This window comes from Porcisia hertigi, chromosome 31 (assembly GCF_017918235.1).
Source record: "Porcisia hertigi strain C119 chromosome 31, whole genome shotgun sequence".
NCBI lineage: Eukaryota > Euglenozoa > Kinetoplastea > Trypanosomatida > Trypanosomatidae > Porcisia > Porcisia hertigi.
The window spans coordinates 1,682,699-1,706,796 of NC_090590.1; the positions used below are offsets into that span (position 1 = coordinate 1,682,699).

General features: G+C 55.2%; 6 protein-coding genes across 6 annotated transcripts; all 6 read right to left on the bottom strand.

The window, feature by feature from the left end:
- Positions 1–2,033: 2,033 nt before the first annotated feature.
- JKF63_03967 (uncharacterized protein) lies at positions 2,034–5,264 on the bottom strand (the record flags this gene model as incomplete). Its single annotated transcript, XM_067899963.1, has 1 exon — positions 2,034–5,264. One exon carries the CDS (start codon positions 5,262–5,264, stop codon positions 2,034–2,036), a length of 3,231 nt encoding a protein of 1,076 aa, XP_067755169.1.
- Positions 5,265–7,888: 2,624 nt separating this feature from the next.
- On the bottom strand, positions 7,889–8,101 carry JKF63_03968 (uncharacterized protein; the record flags this gene model as incomplete). Its single annotated transcript, XM_067899964.1, has 1 exon — positions 7,889–8,101. The coding sequence occupies one exon, from the start codon at positions 8,099–8,101 to the stop codon at positions 7,889–7,891; it is 213 nt and encodes a 70-aa protein (XP_067755170.1).
- Positions 8,102–9,620: 1,519 nt separating this feature from the next.
- JKF63_03969 (uncharacterized protein) lies at positions 9,621–12,392 on the bottom strand (the record flags this gene model as incomplete). The annotated part of the gene is made up of 1 exon (XM_067899965.1): positions 9,621–12,392. One exon carries the CDS (start codon positions 12,390–12,392, stop codon positions 9,621–9,623), a length of 2,772 nt encoding a protein of 923 aa, XP_067755171.1.
- Positions 12,393–14,561: 2,169 nt separating this feature from the next.
- On the bottom strand, positions 14,562–15,749 carry JKF63_03970 (uncharacterized protein; the record flags this gene model as incomplete). Its single annotated transcript, XM_067899966.1, has 1 exon — positions 14,562–15,749. One exon carries the CDS (start codon positions 15,747–15,749, stop codon positions 14,562–14,564), a length of 1,188 nt encoding a protein of 395 aa, XP_067755172.1.
- Positions 15,750–16,868: 1,119 nt separating this feature from the next.
- On the bottom strand, positions 16,869–21,860 carry JKF63_03971 (uncharacterized protein; the record flags this gene model as incomplete). Its single annotated transcript, XM_067899967.1, has 1 exon — positions 16,869–21,860. The coding sequence occupies one exon, from the start codon at positions 21,858–21,860 to the stop codon at positions 16,869–16,871; it is 4,992 nt and encodes a 1,663-aa protein (XP_067755173.1).
- A 959-nt stretch (positions 21,861–22,819) lies between these two features.
- On the bottom strand, positions 22,820–23,959 carry JKF63_03972 (uncharacterized protein; the record flags this gene model as incomplete). The annotated part of the gene is made up of 1 exon (XM_067899968.1): positions 22,820–23,959. The coding sequence occupies one exon, from the start codon at positions 23,957–23,959 to the stop codon at positions 22,820–22,822; it is 1,140 nt and encodes a 379-aa protein (XP_067755174.1).
- Between the last annotated feature and the right edge of the window lie 139 nt (positions 23,960–24,098).

Consider the following 24,098-nt stretch of genomic DNA (forward strand, 5'->3'; position numbering starts at 1 on the left):
GCTTGTCGGCATAAGGAGCCCCTTGAAAAGGGGGGGAGAATATAATTTTTGAACTGTACAAATAAAACCGATTATCTTACCCATTTCACGATGGGTTCAGAATCTGCTGCGCACCCCCCCCCACCCCATTCGGACCGGAACCAAGAGCAAGTCGCCCCACCTGGCTACAGTTGCAGGCTCCTGGTGCTTCGGGGTAAGAGGGGAGGGGGGGCCAAAGCAGGAGCGGCGGTTTGCACCGGAGACGTTTGACGAGGAGACTCCATGCACCACTTCACTTTCGGTTGTGCAAGTTGATGTAGCAGTCTCCACTGCCCAACTCCCAAGAAGAGGAACATTCCTCGGACGAGAGGCCACAGTGGCGATGGGTGGTGGGTGAGGGGGGACTATACTCCTCCGGTTCTGCACACGCATCCTGCCGCAGCTTTGGAGTTCGGCAGCGGCGGCTGGCGGGCAGTTACGGCGCCGTGCACCGACAGTCTCCTGCCTACCGCTGCGGTAGCCATAGTGGCACCCTCGGGACGTGACGCTGGGCTGGGGCATCACTGGCGCAAAGGCACATCCTCACATCTTCACATGCCCCACACCGTCCCCTCCCCACCCCCCCCCCTGCCTGTCGCTCAACGCATGACTCGACTGGAGGTGTGGGCGACTTGTTTAGCAGGATCGTGGTGTAGTAACGGTGCAACAAAAGAAAAGATTGGTGGGGTTGCGCTGTGTAGGCGTAGATACCAGCAGGCCTGCCCTACGGGAGGAGGCCGGCGAGAAAAGACTCGATGCGCAAGGGCGAGTACGTGAGTGCACCCCTGCCGTGGAGGGTGACGTAGCGCAAGGCAGGGCAAAGAAGAGAAAGGGCGCGCGTGTGTGTGGAAGGGGGGGGACCGAAGAAAAAAAAAAGAGTTCGACAATTTAGAAAACATCCAGGTATTGAGGTCTCGCAATGATCATGTACGTGTACGAGTCCCTCCCAAAGCGCAGATGCGAACATGCGATCTCGCCTGCGCGGTGAAGCAGGCGCGGGGATGAAGACAGTCGCCTTTATCGTCGTCATTGTTTGTTTCCCCGCGAACCCTCTCGTCATTCTTCACGAAATGGGAGAAGGGGGGGAGAAGGGAGGCAGGAAGGGGAGGAGGGGATTCAACGGGAAGTTTGCATCTCCGAAAGAGCGCAGAAACTCCGGCATCTCGATCACCGCAGACGTATGCATAGTGAGAGAAACAGAACGTGTCAGTAGAGGGACTACGCCCCCCCCCCCCTCCACAGCAGTCCGCGGACACACACCTATCGCTTCCTCTCACCATGCGAAAACAGACGGTGACACAAAAATCACGAGGTGACTTAAAACAACAACAGCGAAAAAAAAAGTCTCGATAATTCGAAATTAGTTTACACACATCCACACACACACACACACACGTGCAGTTATCTCAGATTTGTCACATTGTGTGTGTGCGTGTGTGTGGATGTGTGTGTGGGCGGAGGGCGGAGGACACCTCTTGAGTACATCAAGGTAAAACACGCATTCGACAGTGAAAAAAGTCTATGCGCCAGCCACAACTAATACCGAAGACCCCTCCACCCCTAGACAGTCTTTAAAAGATGTAGCACCGAACAACAACATAATAATAACAGCAAATAAAAATAGAGAAAGTCGAAACACGGCGCACGATCGATGGTTTGAATTAGCTGGAACACAAGCTGTGAAAATACACCAACGGCACTCGCGCATTCCCGTATACACACACATAGACAACATTGACCCCTGCAGTATATTGCGTCTTTTTTTTTTGTAAGCCTTCGCGGAGGACAACAAGAACGCCGCAGTGTGGACAAAAGGCCCAGCATCAGCAGCGGAAAGAGGGACAAAAAAATAGGAGCAGGAACACCGCGGGGGGGGGGGGGGAGAGGAGTATCGAAACGCAACCAGTCGGATGCCCTCTGGAGACGTTTCAGAAGCGACACATGTGTGTCATCCATCGCACTGTTCTCGTTTTTTTTTGTCTCCCCCCCCCTCACCTCCCTCGCTTTCGCCACCATCAGTGAGGCAAGGCCGTTGGTGGAATAAAGGCCACCAGCTCAGGCCGCGCCTGTAGACTCGGAGAGGGCGCTGATGCACCATCACTACGGCGGTCCTTATCTCGATGTCCTCTGTACCCGGGAAGCATCTCCGCCGTCAGCACTACCTGTGTCACCACGCCATCGCCAATCGGCACAAACGCAGCACCGTCGGTGCCCATGATGACAGCATCCTTTCTCTCCCCAGTCGTGGCACCGGCTGCTGCTGAAGCTGCCCCACGTGGCGCAGTAGAAGCAGCAGGAGCAAGTGCTGTAGCACCGGTAGCAGGGGGTGGCACAAGACCCTCCGGACGCTGCAGCATATCCTCCATGTCCTCGCTGTCAAAATCCTCATCGCTCTCCTCATCTTCGCCACTTGGCATTTTTTTGGAGATGTTTTCAGCAGTGTGTGTCACCTCCCTCGGGGAGCGGCTGGCGTTCGTGATGCTGTCAAGAGGAACACTAGACGACGATGGTGCGCACTGCGTGAGGCCTGGACGGCTGCCGCTTGCATTCCCTAAGAAGGTAAGAGTACTGCCAGTCGGTGCTGGCGCGGGCGTGGGACGGCTGCTACTACTTCCAGAAACCCCAGCAGCCGTCCCAGCCAGCTGAGTCGACAACGGTTGAGGTATGGACGTCTTCTCTTGCTGGATAGATGAGTGAATTTTGCTGAGTTGGACGCCCTTCTGCGCGGTGGCCACTGGTGCAACCGAAGAAGACGCCGCCGCCGCCGAGAACCAGTAGTCAAGGGCAGCAGGGTCCGTGTGCTGCTGGGAGGGAACAAGACCGTAGGTATTGGGTTTGGCGGTTGTGGGACGCGTGGATCCAAGAGCGGGTGATGCAGTCTGGCCACCTTTTTGTGGCGTCGGACGTGCCGCCGCAGGTGCTACGCCCGTGACAGGTCCGGGACTGCTTGAACTGTGGGGTGACGGAAACATCGCTGTAGTACCACCGGGTGCCGGCGCCCCGGCAGCGGACGCCTTTGTGGGTGCGATCGGCTGTGTCGCTGCGGCTTCTTGTCTCTGCCCGGGATTCGCGCCGGTGACCGTGTGTGCAGCAGAAGGGAGCGCCAACAGAGTCGGCGGGGTGTTACCGACGATATCCTCTGCAGCCTTGGCATTGCCCGGGTTGCGCCGATCAGTGCGTGTGACGAGAAGCTTCTTTTTCGCCCGCAGCTCTGCGCGATGGGACGGAGGCGCCATCAGCTGCGTCATGGTGGCGGGCATGAAACTCGTGTTCCAGTACAATGACCCCTCTTGTTGTGGGAACGGGTTGCGCGACGGCTTTCGAGAAGCGGGGGGCGATGCGTTGGACGAAGATGGGTGCGCTGCAGGGTAGTGGGCAGCACTGCGACTGACCGTCGCGGAGGCGGGGATACCGAGAAGACCTTTGTCGGTGCTGAGGTGCTGCTGCTGCCGCGACGGCACCACGGACTCCACCATGTGCGCATGCGAGGCGGCAGCGGCGCTCAAAAGCGGACGGCGCTGAGAACGACTGGCGTTGGCCTCGTCGTCATCATCGCTGTCGTCGCCATCCTCGCGCTCCAAGGCGTGGAAGAGATCCCTCTTGAAGGTGAAGTGACTTGGTGTTTTGGAGTTGTCCCAGCGCCAGCGCAGCGGAACGTGACCGGTGGTCTGCTCCTGCGCGATGTACTGAAAAACGTCCGCGTACGTGTCAGACAAGTCGCTAATGTGGCAGAGCGCGTCGTACTCTTCGATATCCTCGGCGGTTTGAGCGGAAATCCGCTGGTCAGAGACGGGGGCCAGCGCCACCTCCTCACCTGCACGCAAGCGCTGGATGAGCAGGCGCCGCACCATGCTCACAGTCCCCTCTATGCATTCCTCCGAGTCGAAAGTCGAGTTTGGCGGGTAGCATGGGATAATAGGGATGAATACAAAATCAGGGTACGGCTCCGCGGCCCGAATAGAAATAAAAGAGTGATTGCTGTGCAGCACGTACTGTACACCAATGATGTCCTCCAGATCCAGCCATCGAGGGCACTTCCCGTCCAGCTGCAGCAGTAAAATAGAGTCGTGTGTAATGCAAAGATAACCCTCTATACCGCGCACCTCGCGCTGCTGCCGCACATAGACAACGTGACCAATCTGGAGTGAGTAGAAGACCACATCGTTGAGGCGGCGGAAGGCGTTGCGCAGGTGTAGCGGGACAGTGGCAAGCGCGATACCGTTCCGGGGGTCGTAGGGCGGGAGCCCTGCGTGCAAAGGGCCGCACAGACCGTGACGTACCAACGCCTGTCGAACACGGAGGCTGACAATGCGAAACACGTCATAGTTGGCCGCACGAAAGTGTAGCTGCACTGTCCTTTCCTCCCTCGCCATGCCACAGCCTTTAGCACCGCGCCTCTGACGACTGAAAAAACTGTAACCACTCCGTGCGCTGCCTGTGGGCGTTGATGGGGGTGAGTTGAGCGCCGCCGCATGGCTGTTATCCCCATCGCAGTCGTCGCTGTCCTCCTCGTTTTCCGAAGCCTCGACGGATGTCTCCTCCTCGTCCTCCTCGTCATCGGGCACCAAGTCGATATCGCGAAACATGTTCTCCTCCTCGTCATCGAAGTCGTCGTCGAGCGATTCATTCACCGGGTAGCTCGGCATATGCAAATAGCCTGACGGTGCCTCCGGCTCCCGCACATCATGCTCGGTGTTCGCCAGGAGGGGCTGGGTCACACCAGTCACGTCAGCCGCAGCGTCCACGTCCACATCACCATCACTGTCGCTGGGACGAACAGAGCTGAGACGAGACGTGCTGCGGTGCCGCGAGGCGACGCTCCACAAAGAGAAACTCTTCTCGGACGTTCCGCTCATGCTGCGGTTACTGGAGCCCACAACCTTTCCACGGCTACGGTGTACCTTCAAAGGTCGCTCATAGCCGACCACGATGAGCGTGAGCAAAAAACGCTCGTCAAAATCACTGCTGCCGGGCGCCACAATGTAATCGTCCGCTGCGTATCGCAGCTGCGTCACCTTGACTTTCCCACTCCACTTTACCTTCCGACCGCACGTGCCGTCGGAGGAGTTGAGAGATGCACCGAAACTGTGGTCGACTTCGTGGCTACGCATCATGACCTCCTCAATATCCCTCCTGCTCAATGACTTTGTGTAGTATAGGTACCGATACTTGCTGTCGAAGGCCACCTGTCGCACTTGCCAGCGCTGCGACAGCGGGCTCTGCTTCTCCAGAAAGAAGTAATGCATCTTTGAGCACTGTCTTCTAGGAAAGGGGAGGAAAGAAAGAGAGAGAGAGGAGGCAATGAAGGAAGAGGGCAGCAAGCGAGCAGAGTTTGGAGAAAAAAAAAGGGAGAGAAACGAAGATGATCCACAAAACGACAAATATGCCTCACAAGGGAAGATCTAAACTGGTTGGACGCGCGCGCGTGTGTGTGTGCACTGTGTTTTGCTGGAGGGAGGGGTGCGCATGGGGAAGGGACAGAAACTGAGTCGCAACACAGGCGAGGCGTGTGAGCAATGTAGCTCGGAGATGGAGATGAGAACGCCTTTTGTCTCCTCTTCTCTTCGTTTGCCGTTCACCTGCCCAGACGCCTCCACCTGTATCCCCCGTCCACGAACGCCCTCTCCTCCACCCAAGACCGTGAGACTGTACGCTGCAGATCTCTTTAAACTACTTGACTGCCTCTCTCACCGCCGTCTCCGCCGCCTACCCGGTGCCACTCCGCTGAGTCGGGCAACCAAAGAAAAGAAACCCCCCAAAAAATAAAACAAATAAATGAAAATACGACCCGAAAAAAAAAGTGTGAAGGGGGTAAGGGGGAGGAGTGAAGGTGGAGGAGTGAAGGGGGAGGAGTGAAGGCGCCGCAGATAATTGATGAATGACAGGGGGGGAGTAAAACAAAAATATATCCGCTCCAATACCACACCAGAGGCCAGCAGATGAAAAATGTGGTCAGTGTTGGCCTCCACACAATACCGAGATCAAGGGGTGGGGGGAAAAAAAAAGACTTCGGTGTACTTTGTACTCTGTGTGTGTGTGTGTGTCTCGCGCCCAAAGATGAACAGGGCAAGGGAGAAGGGGGGACCCAACACTGCTGAGCGTCCAGCGAAACGAGTAACAGACCAAGACACAAATACGAGGAGCCCATAAATCAGCGTGAAAACAGGCCGAACTGCGAGAGAGAGAGAGGGCGAAGGGTGGAGAGAGAGAGGGGGGGGGGGCGGCAGCAACAGCAGGAAAAAAAGATAAGAAAACAAGAATGAAGAACAACGTATCACACACACAAAAAAGCACAAAGCAGCAGTGAATTGGCAAATGTATATATAAAAAGATACATAAACGTAGCTCACTGTAGAAACAGAAGAAATGCGGTCGTACACACACACCCTTCCCCCAAAAAAAAAAGTTTGAGGCGCTTGGGCTAAACAAATTTAAAAATATTTCTATGGCAAAGATGGAACTGCTGCAACCCGTTGCCTTCCCGTGTCTCTGTCGACTGGACCCCTACGATGGAAGATGAGAAAGAAATGAGACGAATGGCGGTTTGGGTAGTCGCTGGATTCCAGCCACCTCGAAATGCAAAAAAAAAAAGGAGCGCACGACGGGGCAAAATTGAGCGGTGTGGTATGAAAAATGAAACGTGAGGCAGTACAACAGGGGGGAGAGAGGAGGGGAGGGGGAACAACGAAGGTGTGTACGGTGAAGCGAGTGTGCGTGTGGAGGTGTTGGTATCACAGCATGAGAGGGTTCCTGGGGGGGGGGGGGGGCGTAGCTCAAAAAGCCAAATAAACGGAAGCGGCAGCGTAACGCGGGAAACGGTGAAGACTGTACTGCCACATCCAGCCAGCGATGGCGCGCCTTACTCTGTGTGTGTGTGTGTGTGTGAAAGTGTGAGATCGAGCTTGGACAGTCGCGAAAAGGGATCGTGAAAAAAAAAACTGCGCCACATTGAACAAACATATTTGGAAAGGGAAGAAGAGAAAAGAGGAAGACGGAGGATGGGTGGGTAGGTGAGAGACACAAAGTGTGACAAAAATGCGTGGCGCCGTAAGACGGGGAAGGGGGGGGGGGCAGAAAATCCATAGTTCATCGAGGGCCCACAGAGAAGAAATTTGAGAGAATCCTTACGTATAAGTAATGGATGTGTAGACTAACACTTCCCTCGTCAGCTGCAGAAACAAAAGAACTCATCCAGATTTTATCAGAAAGACGCGGGCGCACAATCTGCACACTGGAGAAGGCACACAGACAGACACATCCAACACCGTCGCGAGTCGAGCGCCTCTGCACAGGATGCGCATGCGCCACAAAGAGAAAGCGAAAACCAGTGGCATCCTTCTCTGATGGCATCTACTTTCTTTTTTGATGTTGTTGTGCTTTTTTGTTTGTTTTTTTTGGGGGGGGAATGGCCATGCATTAAGTAGAAGGCGCTGCCTCCGCCTGACGTAATCGTCACGGTCGTAGACAACATACTACATCGAAAAATCAAAAAAAGAGTTTTCGGTTACTTCAGATATACTAAGGTGGACACTACAACGGGAAGGGGTGGAGAAAAAAATGTGAAAACAGAAAACCGTGCACACTCGACTTCGAGTCGATAACCAACAACAGCACCACCCCTACTGCCGCCAATCCTGTGATCCTATTAACCAGGCGGAACCCGCCAGCGCGGGCTGGGGGGAGCGAGGAAGCGAGTAGGAGGGAGGGAGGGGAGGACACCCCCTCGACGACTCTGCCATAAGCGGAGTCGTGCTTCAACCTCACAATCAGGATTCCATGACGGAATGCGCAGGGATGCCATCGTGTATGCTCAGAACGACAAGATTCATTGTTTCATCGAGATCTACACCTGCTCTGCTATACCCCACCATTACTTGAGCGTCGGCCACAGCTTCGGGTCAACGCACACGTCTACGCAGTGCACAATGTCGAAGTACTGGTGGTAGCAGTGCGGCTCCTTCTCGGGGTTCACTGACTTGATGCGCTCGAGGCACGCATTATAGGCCTGTACCTTTTTAGCACACTCGTTCGCTAGGCACCCCTTCTCGAGGTCCAGCTTGATGTCTACCGGATCGGACGCCATGATGGGACCAGTCGAACCGAGAGTATAAATATATATATATATGTGTGTGTGTGCCGAGTGCGGAGATAAAAAAAAACTTATGTGTAAGAACTGAGAGATTCACCTTTTTCCTTTGTTACTTGTTTTTTTTCGAGGGGAGATAATCTTCGTGAGAGCGGTGTATGTAGATCCCATTTTTTGTGGATCCGGTACAGAGGGTCAACCCAATGGGGAGAATGAGCAAAAAAAAAAGAGACAAGAGGGGAAAGAGGCAGAGAGGGGGGTTGATAGGATGGAAGGGGTGGTCGAAGTAAACACTCACGCTGTGGGTAACAGAAACACTCGAGCCAAATGTGTAGGGGTGAGTAGGTGCAGAGGAGGAGTGAAGAAGGGAGGGGGGGGAGGGGTGCAAGAACCGCACAACATATACACCTGTCTCTCAAACACAGCGCACGCGGGTGCACGTCACTGGTTCCCTCGTTCGAGTAAGGCTCATAAGAGGGGAAACGCCACAGTACAGAGCTGTGCGTCGGCCACTGCGTCTCGTCAGCCTCATCGTTTTGGGGTGTTTCCTGGCGTCATACCTCCAGCACCTCTTCTGCCACCATCAGAGAATACGAGTATGCCACTCACAAACAGACGCATCCAACACACACACACACACACACACACACACACCAAGAGCACCACCATCACAGGGAATGAGCTCTATAAGCACAACCACCTGAAGGGAGCAAAAAAAAAAACTCTAGTGGGGGAAAAAGAGGAGGAAAGCAAAGAAAAACAATACGAGCAACTGAGCCACCTAATCTATATAGAGACACATACACAAAGCAAAGGGAGGAAGCGTATGAGTGGATGGGGAAGGGGAGGGTCCAGCAACGACGCGAGATGAAAAAGTCTCGATAACACAAAGGCAGAAAACTGAAAAACAGGATTCTATGGATGAGCAGAGAGGACTTCCCCATCTCATGCGCAACTTCTTCGATAGACAATCCTGAGATCATTTCGAAGAAGAAAAGACTGGAAGAAACAACAATGTACAGTCGATGCAAAGCAGAGCCGTAAGGGTAGAACAGATCCATGGAAAAAAAAAGTGGCAAAGAGGAAGAGGGAGGGAGGGGGGGGGCCAATCGGTGTGCATTCAACTCACCAAGTCAGCGCCACCGCAGGGATGTACCCTCTTATAGTCTCTTCGTTTGCCCAGTATCGTTACGCTAGTGACACGGAGGGAGGGAGGGCGGTGCGCTAGCTGACGACTGGCACAGTTGAAGTTGCCGTGAGGCGACATGTGAAGCAGGGATGTACAGAGTCTCGGGCAGGAGTCCTGTCGACACGATGGGGGTCGAAATGGGTGCGGTACCGCTCTGCGCCTGCCTGGCACGCTGCGGCCGGGTCCTGGACGCGCACGACGGGGGCGGCACGTGGGGCCGGCCTCACGTATTGTACTACGGTATTAAACCTCTGAATACAATATAGTGTATAGTGAGCCGATACCTGCGCTTGTATCTCTCTCCGCGTGCACGCCCGCCCCCTTCCCTCACATAATAGCGCACGGCCGGTACCGATTGTTGTAGTACCGCTCGTCGTATCGCTGCTGCAATCTCCGCGTGTGTCTACACTGCGCATTGATGTTGTCCGTCTGCCGTTGGAGTCTTTCCACGGCTGCGCTGAGTGGCACTTGTGACACTCGAAGTCGCACCTCACCGCTATAGAGGGGCTCACCAGCATCCGCGTGGCTTGCACCGCTGTCAAGGCGCACGTTACATTCGACGGAGTTGAACCGATCGGAGAGCTTACCGCTTCGCTGACTGCCCGCATCAACCCACAAGGCGTCCATGGAAAGAAGGTCCACGTCTGCTACGCCGACGGATGCAGTCTCAAATAAAAGAACGCGCAGCCGGTCGTATTTGTGGACAATGAAGTAGCCGCAGCTGCTCGTGCTGGTGCTGTTAGCATCGGCCCACACGAGCCTCTCACGATCCACAAGGATTGGGGAGCGGTACGGCTTGTTGTCGAAGACAGAGACGCTGCCGTGCATCGGGACGATGCAGCTACTCTGACCAAACACCCACACCTCGCCATGGCACTTGAAACGATCCGGCATTTGCGGCTGCACCTCCACGACCTCCAAGAACTGCACGGCGATAGCGAAAAGATCGGTGCGGTTGTCGTAGTGCTTCATCTCTGACCACATTCGCGCATAACGATCACGCAGAGCGGCTGCCGCCGCTCTATCCCTCGAAGCCCGCTCGCGCGCGGCCTCCACAACAGCCTCACCACGCTCACCACGGCGCATAGAGGCGCTCGTGGCCGGATTCCAGCCAACCATGTTGTCTTCGTGATTTAGCACTACGCGTGAGTCTGTGGTACCGGTGGTTTGGTCCAGTGAAGCGAGACCAGCGCTCCTCTGAGAGCAATGCGGTGCCGCATTACTGAGTCCAGGAGCCTCGTCCTCAGCGACTTCACGGCGGCCCGTCGTGATCGTTTTGCGCTCCATTGTTGCAGCACGGGCCATCATGCACTGCAGGTAAGGAATCACACGCGAGAAACCCTGGCGCGGGTCGACCGGGACATATTGGTGGATCGGGACCATCTGAAAGAGCGGCACTTCCTCCTCGTAGCCCGCCTCAAACTCCGACACGGCCTCACCACGGCCTTCAACGCGAGAAGTGAGAGAGGTGACAGCGCTCCGATTGGCTCCGTCCACAGAGGCAGCTCGACGGTGCTTGTGGAAGTACTGATCAATCCGACGGCCGTTAGGAAAGAGGGATCCAAAGGGCTGCGTGCCAGTCTTAATCAACGCCCCCAGCACCACCGCACGCACCGGCTGTACCCGGTCCTCAGCGTCCTTGTACGAGGTCGGCAGAGGCCTTTTGATCGTTGGGTCATGGGCTTCGCGGTTCACTGGCCAGCGATCGACCTCCATGGAAGAGAGATTCATAACGGTGCGGTTTTGCAGGCGGAGATACAGGTCCGGCACGTCAAAGATAGACATGCAGCTCCGTTTTTCGGGCCCGAACGACTCCATCCAGATAGCACCAACGACGATGCTGCTCACGTTAGGCGGTACGCGATACGTCAGGAGATCAATAAACTCCTCATCCCCGGCTGCGATGGAACCACAAAGTGCGTCGCCGGAGTGGCGAGCCACGTCTCGCGCCATCGTCCGCAGCTTCCCGTTCTTTGGGTATACATGATCGACGTAGTTGTTATCTCCGTCGAGAAAGAGCAGAAAAGCGTCGATGTCGTGCTCGCCACTCCAGCCCACGCCGAAGCGCACGTCGGACAGTGTCCGTGACGCTATCGCGGCCCTCTCCTTTGACAGGGAGTAATCCGGTACGTTCTGCAGAACATCCACGAGCGACTGATGCGGTACGCCAAGTACCCCCAACATCAGCGGAAGCGTATCCACAAAAGTATAGCCGAACGTCCGCACGTTGAGCTCTCGCAAATCCCACTCCTGTACAGCAGCGCTGCCCAGAGGACTGCCCTGATCTATGCTCACAAAACCGTCCTCTTGGGATGGGGGCACACGAACAAGCATGGCGGCCAGGCTCGCTGTCCCGTTTTCGGTGGTCAACTTCAAATCGATTGCACCGACACGCTCGTTTGTGGTTTCGTTGTAGATGAGCAGCTTCGCCCGAGACAGTGTTGTGAAATCCTGGCCGGTGTAGCTCGACACCGCTAAGAAGATGACATCCGCCTCAACTGGTATCCTGCTCATCACAAACGTGAGCACCTCGTCGGCTATCACGCGATGACGGCGCTGGCCACGCCGTGAAGGCCGACCACCCCCACCGAAATCATCTGCAACATCCTCGTCGTCGTAGCCCATTGCCTCATCCGCCGCACGCTGCACGTCCGAGAGCTGCTCCTCCTCGTAAAGACGGTGGAACACATTCACTGCGGCGCTTGTGAAGTCGCGCGTGCCTAGCATGCCACCCTTTGTCACGACGTGATGACCTTCTCGGCGAAGCAGTTGATGGTGACGCCTCCGTGCGGCGAGCGCGAGGCCAGGAAGCTGATTCTCCTCCTCGCCGCCAATCGTACTGTCGCCGCTCAGAAACATGAAAGGAAGAAGTGCCGTATCCACGATGTCGTGCCTCCGCAGATCCCCCTCATCCGTGCCCTCTGGGAAGAGGTGATTGAAAAAAGCGACATCGAGAAAGCGGCCCTCCTTTGTAAAACAGACGGCGCTAAGGTCCAAGTCGACTGGATCGACACCGACAAAGTCCCATGATAGCCCAACCGACAGCACAATGGTGCCCGGCACGCGGAACACCTTCTGGCGTACGTCTGAATACGCCATGCGGTCTAGACAGCGTAGGTGTGTGCGTGTGTGCGTGGAGGGGGAGGGGGGGGGCAGACAAGGGAAAACAATAGAAAAAAAGACAAAAAGTGGAATTGGAAACAAAAAAAAAATTGAACTATGAGTAGTGAGGCCCGTTCCTGCAAGTGCGGCACCAGTTTGACATGGGCGGAGAGAAACGAAGATGGTGCAAAACGTACACACACACACAGAGGCTGGTGTGAGAGAACACGTCGGCCGCAGAGACCAGCGTGTCGGCTCAACCTAATTAATCTAAATATATACAAAAATATATACTTTTTTTTGTGAATGTTTGCCGAGCAGTCGTCTTAGCACTACGAAAACGTATCTATAAGCCCCCGAAAGATATATGTCGCTCTATTCTCAGTTTAGTGATACACTAGACCTTTCTGCCTGCTCACAATGTATAAGAGAAGTCTGTCTGTCTGTCTCGAGCGAGCGAGCGAGCGAGCGGACGGAATGAATGGATGACCAAAAACACATATTCAGAAAAGGAGAGAAAGGGGTGGGGGTGGAGAGAAGTGCAAAGCAACTTGTCAGAGGACAAGTAAAAGAAGAAAGTCATGGAATTCATCGAGAGCACAGATGAATCCGCAACAAGGCATGTCGCACACAAATAGAGGATGAGGCCAGTCATGTGCCCATGCGTCCCCTCGCAAACTGCAGAGATCCGTGCAGCGGTAACGTATTGCCGTCAGCCAAGGCGAAGCGCACACAGAGGAAAAGAAAAGCGGGGTGCGAAAGCTGTGCAGCTGGACCACGTCTTTTTTTTCCTTCTCAGTAGCGGGACCTCCTCCTTTGTTGTTGTTTGGGAGGGGAGGGGGTCAAATTGATGCATCAATGCGCTCAGCACGTATTTTGTTGTCCTCCCCCCCATCATTTGTTTTTTTTTCTTCGGATTGCCTTCCTTATTCAGCCAACGTGATTTTCGCAGCCCAGACGGAATCACATCTCCTGTCCTTCTCTCGTACGTGATGCATATGGCGCTTAACAGGGACAGAAAAGAGAGTAGACAGGTTTGGCAGGCGATTCAATAATATACGCGTCATACGCTCTCCCCCCATCCCCTCCTTCCCCTCCTTCCCTCCCCTCCTTCCCCTCCCCCATGCACGTCAGACTCGATATTTCTTGCGCGAGGAAACACATTCAAAGATCCGATGCAAGACAAACTGGTAAAGAATGTGCTCAATGGTGACGAACAAGGGGGGAAGCAGGGGGATGGGGGAAGGAAAAGAGGAGGGGAGGGGGGGAGGGGAGGAGAGCAACAATGATGCATCCGAGCCCTGAAAAGACCCCCTTGCCTTCGCTCTCCCTCTCTTCTTTGAGATCCCTTCCCCATTATCATTGCCCTCGTGTTCTTGCACATGAACGTGGCAGCCGCGTCTCGTCCGTCAGCACATAAAAGGAAAAGAAAAAAGCCCAACGATTCTCATTTATGTGCTGAACAAACACCAGGCACGCGCACGTGATAGAAAAGCGTGCACATCCACACCAGTTACTACAGTATCGTAAAGAAAAGGGGGGAAGGAGGAGAAAAAAAGAAGAAAAAGGGGGAGGAGACACTCACTAAAAATAGGGAGATAAAGACGAGCAAAGTGTAAATCTGTTTCACGAAACACAGACAGACACACACGAACACACACGTCTGCTTCTGCAGAGAACCCCTCCTCCCCCCGACAAAAAAAAAAGCATGTACGCCATCTGAACGAATCCACTGGCACTGGTGTCCACCTCGTGACGCATCACTCTTTTTCTGTCTGTCTGTTTGTATAAAAAAAGGGGGGGTGGGGGGTGGGGGGAACAGGCGTCGAGTGGCTGAATGTGAGAAAATACTCTCGACGTATGCTCGAATGATCCACCACCACCAGTGAAAAAAAAAAGAAAAATAACGCGAATGCGGGAGTGGTCCTCAGTTACGGGCTCTGTTTTCATTTAGGTACAGTTAGGTACACACATGCACACACACACACACACACATCGATGTGCATGTATATTTGAGCTGTTCTTTTTTCCATTTTTTGCACTGCAAAAAGTACTGGAAAGGGAAAAACGTGAAGGCGCGGGAGTGAGCACGAGGGGCTCCCTCAGACGTGGGGACTTCTCACCGGACATTCACTTGTTTGTCCTCGTGCTTCTGCGCCCCACGAACTACAAGTCCTCCTCGTCGTTGGCGCCCTTGTCATCTGAATCGCCCGCCTGCTCCTTGTGCTCCTCTGCTTCGGCTTTGGCCTCCGCCTCATCCTTTTCCTTGGCCTTCGCGTCGAGCAGCTCCCTCTCCTCCTTCGCTATGGCGCCGTACGTGCTTTCCACCACCTTCAAGACTTCCTGCAGGTTGTCGCCAATGACGATATTGTCGAAGATGCTGCCAGCCTGGACTTGCAAGACATCGATGCCCACATACTGCAACGGTGCCGAAGCCCTATACAGGTTCGGGTCCTCCTTGTAAGCCGGGTTCGGGATCTGCTGCGCCGCCCACGGGCCCTTGTAGGCGGGGTTCTTCATGAGGCGCGGCTTCCATTCGCCGGGGTACTTCGGGTTCGGTATTTGCGGGGGCTCCCACTTGCCGTCCTCCGCGTCGTCCCAGTCCTCCGGTTTGACGGCCTCGGCGTCGGGAATGGTCGCCGGCTCCTTATCCCAGTCCTCTGGCTTGGTGAAGGACGGGTCCGGAATCATCGCCTCATCCACCCAGTCCGAGGGCTTCTTCTCATTTGGGTCGGCGATGGTCTTTGGCGGCACCATGTCCCACTCCTCCTCCAATGAACCGGACGTGGCGTATTCGCCGTCCACGTACAGCTGATACGTGTTGTTGGGCGCGATCTCGAGCGTGTAGGCGTGGGTGGCGCGGCCCTCCTTTGGAATGTGCATGTTCTTCCAGAGGTGGTTCTCACCATTGTGGTTCAGGATGATGTGCACACGCCTGCTGGAGCCACACCTATCGGGGCCGAACATCAGCCAGTACGGGGACTCACCGTTGAAGTCCTTCTGGTTCAGCTCAGAGAAGAACTTGAGGTAAGTCCCGCCGCACTGCAGATCCTGCTCGTTCCGCACTGAGAAAGAGACAACAAGCGGCTTGCCATCGTTTGAAACTGGCGTCGGAAGCTTCTTCGAAATCGCGTAGAACTTCTCGTCCTGCGTCAATTTTAGGCCCTGCTGCTTCGCGGCGTCCACGTGTATCGCACCCGAAGAGAGCTCGACCTTTCCGTAATCGCTCTTATGCTCCGACTGCACCCAGCCATCCAAGGAGTTGAACTCTTCATGGAAGAAGATCTCTGCGTGCGCGAAGCACACACAGAGAGCCAGCAAGCCGGCAATAGCGGCCAGCACTGTCCGTCGCATCGTGACAATATCTCACGGCGAAGCGTATAAATACACGGACACACAGTGGGAAAGAGAAAAAAGAAAAACGCGTTGTAATGAACACACACGACGGTTGTGGCTGTAAAAAAATATATAGCGAAAGCGACGATACTCCTGTGGTAATCATTAGACCCCAGCGTGAACGGCACATTACGCATCATTACAGTGGAAGGGGAAGGAGGAGTGGGGAGGGGGGGGGAGGGGCAAACCTTCTCGTAGAAACACCAGCATTCGGGAGTTGACGAGAGAAGAAACATTCTAAAAGAGAAGCGGCTCTCAACAACCAATGGGTGACTCTGCCCCCCCCCCCCCCCCCCCGCCTTCTTGCAAGTCCCGCCGCCATCGCCTTTATTTTTTTCCACGAATGCTGGAAGTGGCGGTCCGCCTTGAGCACCTCTCCTTAATATGAGTTTTTAAATCGTTTTTGAGTTGACCACTCGCTTAGCACCAACCAACCAAGGAACAACCAAAAAGAAACAAGGAAAAAAACAAATCGGAGGCAAAACGACGGGAGGCGGGAAGGAGGGGAGAGTACAGCACCGCACCCCCCCCACCCCCCGCGTTCATCAAATGGCGACCACCTTCGAAATTTCACCGCACGAATAAAAACGAACACAGACATCCACACGAACACGCTAAAGGCACCAAACCAAAAAAAAAAATAACGAATCACACATCATATCGGTACAAACAACTCTTTGGGGGGACATAAACGGCTCTCCTTTCGGTTAAATATTTTTTTTTTTGCGTCGTTCTTCGATGCAACCTCCATTTGAAGAATGAAAACCCCCACTGCGAACACGAGCGTACGGACCCAAGATGTGATGCGGCCCCTTTCGCCCATCCGCTACGCACAGGGGTGAGCGCAAAACAGACAGGGAGAAGGAGAAAAGGACACGCGTAACCTCGAATGTCTAACACCAGACGACAGCAGACTCCTTCGCAAAGGCATCACGTCAGTCAATCGCAATGAAGGCTGGGAACCTCGAAGGTGAGGCTCCCCGCACAAACCCACCAGCAGCGGTGGCGGAGCGGCTGGGGAAGGGGGGGGGGGCGCATACTGTGAGCCTCACTAGCTGCTTTTACTTACCTTCACCTTCACTGTTCCTCCTGCTCCTCAGTAGGGGAGAAATCCTGGGACGGCTGCCGAGTGGGGTCGTAGGGCGCACTCGCGAGTGAGCTACCTGCGCCGCCGAGGGAGTCCAAGCGATCAACGTTCGACGCATCGTACGGATATGGCATAGAACCGCCCTCACTCATGGGGAGCTGACCACCACCACGAGGCATCGGCATTCCGGAGGCTGCCATGGGTGGGTAACCGTACGCCGTAGAGTGGGCCACAGACTGCAGATGATATGAAGACAACTCAGCATCGAGTGCGCTTGTGCTCGGCAACGCCGACGATGCCAAATATGTCGAGGCACGAGAGAGGTGGTGACTGCTGAGGTAATCGGTTGTGTTCGAGGCGGCCAAGGCCGTTCCTATCGTCGTCGGCAGGACACTGCTGAACTGCACCGCGCTAGCCTCGATCGGGATGCCGCCGTACATGCCAGCGCCTCCGTGGCGCGGGTATAAGGAAGAGGCGCCCGCGGGAAGGGAGCTGTTCTGGTGCACAGTCGACGGCGGCCACTCGCCTTGTGAGCCCTGCAGAGTTGAGGAGCCCAGTGCGACGGACGCCTCTGTGTGGTACACGTTTGAAGTGCGCGCCTCCGTGGCCTTATCAAGCGGCACAACATGCTGGAGTTTGCTCATGTCGAGCATGAGGTCAAACAGACCGGTGCCAATGCGAGCCTGGTTACCGAGCACAAGATTTGCAGACACGCCACGCACCGGATCCCTCTCGCCAAACGCCGCCGCCGTCATGAGCACCTTCACCGTTTCCTCAAAGGAGCACCGCATCAGCGGCCCAGATGTCTCGCTGCGGTTGATGCCAGTACGGCTGACAGCCATCAGGTAACCACGCTGACACATGGTGTCCACAAGGATCGTGTAGTGGCGGTAGTTGATGTTGAGCCCGTAAGCCAGGTAGGCCTCGCGCAGCTCAAAGAGCAGCTTGCGCCGCGCTGCCTCGATGCCGAGCACCGTCACCACCTCTGGGATCTTGTTACTGCTGGTCTGGGAGAAGTCAATGATGTTTTTACCCTCACTGTTCACGACGCCGACGAAGATGCGCTGCAGCGCTGTGCCTTCCGTATCAACCATCCAGCTCGACTCGTTCTTGATGCCACCCGTTTCGGGGTCGACTCGGAACGTGTTGCCTTCTTTCAGCAGCGTCTTCTTGATGCCGGGAATACCGCGCAGGTGCACGTTCTGCAGGAGCTGGGCGACCGCCTTCGTGAGCGCTGGCACGGAGTCCGCCCCGGTGCACTTGCGCGGACGCAGCCGCACAATGCGCTGGCCGTCGTTCTCCATGTTCGCCTGCACCGTGTAGGTGTCATCCACCTGGCGGATGGCGCTCTTCACATCCTTCATGTTGAGCCTCTTGTCGTTGAAGAGATCGTTGTCGAGGATGAGTCGTGCAATGAAAGGCGACGGCGGCTGCCCCGCGTCCTGCTCCTCCTCCTCCTCATTCATAACTGCCTGCTCCCACCGGATCATCTCCTCATCCTCGGCAACGACAGTGTTACGGGGGTTTGGGTCGTAGATGATCTGCACGGTCGTCGTGATGTTCGCCAGGGTGCAGTATTCGATGAACTGCTGCGCCTCCTGTGCCTTGTTGCGCTTCTGATACTCGCGAATGAGGCACACGGCCACACTCGCGTTGCGCTGGTTCTTGCTCACGTTCAACAGCTCGAGGAGTCTCGGCACGCCAAGGGTCACGTTCTTGGAAGAGATACCTGCGTTGTGGAAGGTATTGAGGGTCATCTGGGTCGCTGGCTCTCCGCAGGACTGCGCGGCGATCGCACCGATGATCTCGCCCGGGGTGATGAGTGACTGCTGATATTTGGTGCGGATTTCCTTCAGCAAGTACTCGAAAGCCTTGTCGTTCAGTTTGTACTCCTTCAGCACCCGCTTCGAGCCGAGAATCTGGCGCAGGTGGATGCCGAAGAGCGTGAAGGCCCGCTCCACGCGCTGCTGACTGAGCACGTTAGTAAATCGGCCGTTGTAATCCTTGTGGTAAGATGGAAACAGTTGAATGATATCCTCCTGCAGCTCCCGCACACGGTTGATGACAGTGATCGGGTTCAGATTAGACACCTGGCTGCGCTTACCCATCGTTGTGCGCGCGTTTTGGATGAGCCGGGCTACGTTCACGGGCAAGTTCATTTTGAGTTTATTTTTGTCCTCCATGTCAATGACCAAACGCGACGTTGCGCGGTCCTTCATCAGTTGATCAAACTCCTCCTGCAGCTTTAACACGCTTTGCGGGTCGCGCAGCAGTGAGTCGCGCACGAACGGATCCATGTAATGACCGCCCATGTCTTCGGAGAAGCTTCCCTCGTCGTTGTACTCGTAGCGGTACTTCTCAGCCATCTCGCAGTTCGTCATGTGTGGAATAGGGAAGGCCTGATTGCCTTCAATGCGAGCACCGTCCAGACCGTCTTCGCCGTAGGCCAGCTGAATGAGCTCCTGATTGGCATTCCGCACCGTGCCATCGTACGAGGCGTGCACATCCTCCAGTGCTTTGACGAGCTTGCGCTGCAGGTATCCAGTATCGGAGGTCTTGACGGCTGTGTCGATGAGCCCCTCACGACCTGCCATGGTATGGAAGTAGAACTCGTGCGGCTGCAGCCCTTCGACGTAGCCGCGTGTCGCCATGCCACGCGATGTTTCCCCGTAGTCGTCTAACATGAAGTGAGGCAGCGTGCGGCGGCGGAAGCCAAAGGGAATGCGACTGCCAGCGACGTTCTGCTGTCCGACAAACACAGCAATCTGGCAAATATTCAGATCACTCCCTTTGCTACCTGCCTCGATCATGACCTTGAAGCTGTTCGTGCGCCGCACGTTACTCAGCGCCTTCTTTGCCGCCTCCTCGCGGCACTTGTTCAGGGCGCTGTTCACATCCGCCTCGAAAGACTGCAACAGCGACATGCCAGCCTTGCGGGTCAGCTTACCGTTGTTGGCGGCAGCGCCAATCTTTTCAACAGACTGGCGCGTCTTGTGCAGCACGTTGTTCATCTCCTTGAGCGTCGTCGCATCCGCCACGGTGTCTTGGACGCCGACCGAGAAGGCGAAGCAATAGTTGAAGTAGGTCGTGATGCGTTGCACGCCATTAATGAACTTCGCCACCTCGTCTGACCCGCGCTCGTTAAAAATTACGTGAATGAGCGACCCTGGGGCGGCGCCGACGACGCCCTTCGTGATGGCGCCGACCAGCAGCTGGCCACGCTGTATCATAATCTTCTTGTCGTTGTGTGGGAAGGGCGGCTTGTCGTACGAAGAGGCGGGGTGGTTCACTTCTGGTAGAATCAGCGAGAAGATTTGCTTTCCACTCCAGAGTGGACGCGGCTTCAAGATGGCCGGAATGGGCAGCTCCCACAGGTCTAGCCAAAGCGCCACACTCTGAATGAAGTACTTGTCAACAAAGGTATCCTTGTCAGTGAGACGGTAGCTACCGAGCAAGCTGTCTTGCACAATGCCCATGCACGGTGCCGACTTGTTCGGCGACACGAAGTTCTTGGGCACCATCATCATCTCAATGAGCTCCGCCTTCGTTAGCAGTGACTGGGGGACGTGCAGGTTCATCTCGTCGCCATCGAAGTCCGCGTTGTACGGCGTCGTACACGACAAATTGAGGCGAAAGGTGTTGTAGTTGAGCACGCGGACGCGGTGCCCCATCATACTCATGCGGTGCAGCGTCGGCTGTCGGTTGAACAGCACAACGTCGCCGTCGATGACGTGGCGCTCGACCACGTCGCCAACGTCGAGATTGACAAGACTGCGGTCCTTCACAAGAGCCAACTTCGTGACGTTGCCATTCGGTCGGATGATGTAGTTGGCGGACGGGTATGTGGTACGCTGCACGAACTCCGTCAGCCGTTTCTTGTTGATCACGTTCACCCGCTCAGGAAAAGTGAGCGTCATGGCAACAGAAAACGGTACGCCCACCTCATCGACATCGATGTTCGGGTCACCAGTAATGACTGTCCGTGCCGAAAAATCTACGCGCTTGCCCATCAAATTGCCACGCAGCCTGCCATACTTGCCCTTTAGCCGCTCCGTCAGCGATTTGAGCTTCTTGGTGTCACCAACCTTGGCGGGTTTGTAGAAAGTGGAGGCGTTGTTAAAGAAGGTAGCGACGTGCTCTTGCAAAAGTGCACGTGAGCGGTCTACGGCGGCCTTGACACCGGACTCCTTGTCCTTGCGCAGCTGTATGTTGCGCTTCACGATGGACATGATTTGATGAGTGAGCTCATCATCTGACTTGGCGGACCCGAAAGCGACGGCGGGGCGCACGTGCGGTGGGGGAATGGGCAGGACGGTGAGAATTAAGTCGCGTGGGTGACAAAATCGCGGATCGAAGCCCATGACGAGTGCGTCGCTGTCTGAGACGCGGTCCAGCACCTGTCGCGCGTTATCTGCGCACCACACGTAATCCTGTTCCTCTTGAGTCACCTTTATTTGTAGACCTGGGTAGATGCCTAGAAACCGGCCAATGCGAGGCTGCCGGCCTTTGCCCTCGCAGCCCTGGATGTCTTTGCTGCGCTTGCACACGCTGCCGCACAACTTGGCGACCATACGCAAGCGGTTGAGGCCCTGCAGGTGTGCGATCTTTTTGAGCTCCGAAGGGTCGTTGGTGTCCATCAATAGCGCACCGCAGTACTTGCACACGCACTTCAACGCAATCAGCACAATGTCGAACACGTTAATGTTGAAGATTGGCTCGGCCAGCTCCACGTAGCCAAAGTGCCCCGGGCACTCCGGGTGCTTTAGGCCGCAGGTCTCGCAGCTGTACTCAAAGTCGGTCGTGCCCATGCGCAGGTCATTGATCCCGCCCCGCACCGGTTGGCCGTGCTCGTAGGACTTGGCATGCTCGATGATGCATTTGGCGTAAGCTTTGATCTGAGCCTCCTTGAACACCTCAAACTGAACGTCGTGAACCTTGTGCAGCGGCATCTGCGAAGGCGGAAGAGGCGCACCACCCGACATTTTCTATAGCGCCGTCTCGTTCGTCGAGGAGACAGTGACAGTGACAAGACGTTTAAAAAGAAAGCGAGTTATATATTTTTTTTTGTCAATGCGTACGGTTGAACGCGCCACGAAAAAAAGAAAAAAAGAAAAAACGAGTCGGAGGGGAATTATCTGCGGTGTGACTCAAAGAGCCAAAAGCATCACACACATACACACACACACGAGGATAAACACAAATGAATGTTGGTAGACCCCCCCCGTCCCCCTCTGTAAAACCGCTGTCGACTCCCCAACACTGCTGTTTTATCAGATGTTTGCAAAGAAGTCGAGAGCAACGCGGCCTCTTTGGGCTTGGGGCTGCCTCAGTGACCCAACAGAAAAAAACGGGTGGCAGCAGTGTCCGCTTGCCAACAAAAAACAAACTACTGAGATATGTAGTATACGGGAGCGCAAAAAAAAAAAAAGACACACATGCACCCACACGCCCGTGCGGCCAGAGTAAAGATGGATGTGAAGCACAGAAGTGAAGTTGTAAGAGTGGGAGAGAGGGAGGGCGGAAGTGTGGAGAGTTGGTGCCCCGCTCAACTTCTCAACGCGCATAAATGCTGTTTTGCCGACAAGTGCAGCAGGTGAGGTGATCGAGGTGGCTCGCTGCCACCATCGCCTCATCACTTCCCTTCCAAAGGAGAGAAAAGCCTCACAGACACACACACACACACACGCACATAGTCACTCCTGTAGGAGTTGTGCTTCCACAAAAATATATATTCAAGCATCCAAGAAGGTGCACGAGCCGACAGATACACGCACACATTTATATATGTATATGTTAATCATATTAGATTCGACGGAGGAGGGAAGGTAACGATATTGAGCAAAGAGCTCAACGTGTGAGATGCGACACACCTCGTCAGTGATTCTGCATCCCTACCACCACTACCCCACATCTCTTCTGGTTCTACACTAGCAGAGGATACTCAGTTTACAGAGCGGTGATAATTTTGAGGCCGCCCAATGCCAGCAATGATGATGGCGACGACTACGGACACCAACGCGTAGACGTACGCAAACACAACTCGGCCACATCCGTGGAAGCTAACGAGCTCATTGACGAGTGAGGAGACGGTGGAGAGCGCGCCGCAGATGCCATGTTGCACCACCACATACCACTCATCGAAGATGTGGGTGAGCTCCATGTTAAGCATGATGATGGCGAGCAGCACACCGAGGAGATTCGCTGCCAGTGTGCCCAGTGGGAACTCCGCCAGGGATGTCTTCTTGTTGAGGTACACGGATAGCAGAAAGCGGGTCACCGCGCCTGCGGGGGCGATCACCACCGTGCGAACGTCGTCAGTGGAAATCACTCGAATCCTTCCCTTGTTGATCTGTACTTGGACGATAACCGGCGCCAGAATTGCTGCAATAACCAAAAAGAGAAACCAAACCGCGTCAATGCTGCGCAGTCGTGAGGGATGTGAGGGCCACGTCTCCCAGGGGCAGCCAAAGACATGCTCGCAGCACCATCGCACGCCACGCCCACAGTCGCGGCCCCAGAGGAAAAACATGATGGGCAGTGCACCACCAATGAACAGGTGCTCAAAAGCGTCAGCAGCAGTGCTCTGAACCATCAGCGTAACGATCCAAGAGCTAAACGTCGTGAAGCTGCCGCAAAAACCGACACAAAAAGAGCGATAGGACAGGGGCAGTGTGTTCTCGGGTGGGATTATCCTCACAAAAAGCCCCATCAAGAAGCTGCCGAGAGTGTTGGGCACGATGTAGTTGTACTTCGCGAAGAAGCGATTCTTCACAAAACTGTTCTGCAACATGACACGTGCCGCGTTCCCGCCAAGCCCGGATGCAGCAACAGCCAAGCAAGACACGAGCAGCAGAACATACGGAGGCCAGCTGGCCGCGTACAAGGTAATCTCTGACGGAGCTGGCGGTGGTGGTGGGGATTCCCAAGTGCAACTATAGGCCTGCCTGTCTCCGATGACCCTGCTATTCGGCACCTCGCTGTTTTCATGGGAAAAGACAGTACAATGACCATCGAGCAGACGAGCAGGTGAAGGTGAATCTGGCATTACATCACCTGGAGGCGCCTGCTTTACTCGCTCCATCGCATCGGGACCGTAGACCTCTCGCCTCACAGGGAGAGCGCAGCATGTGGCTGACCGCGCCGCTTCTGTAACCGAGGTAAAGAGAGGGACACGAGAGTTCGCGGTTATAAGAAAAAAAAGGACTCACAATGAGACCGAG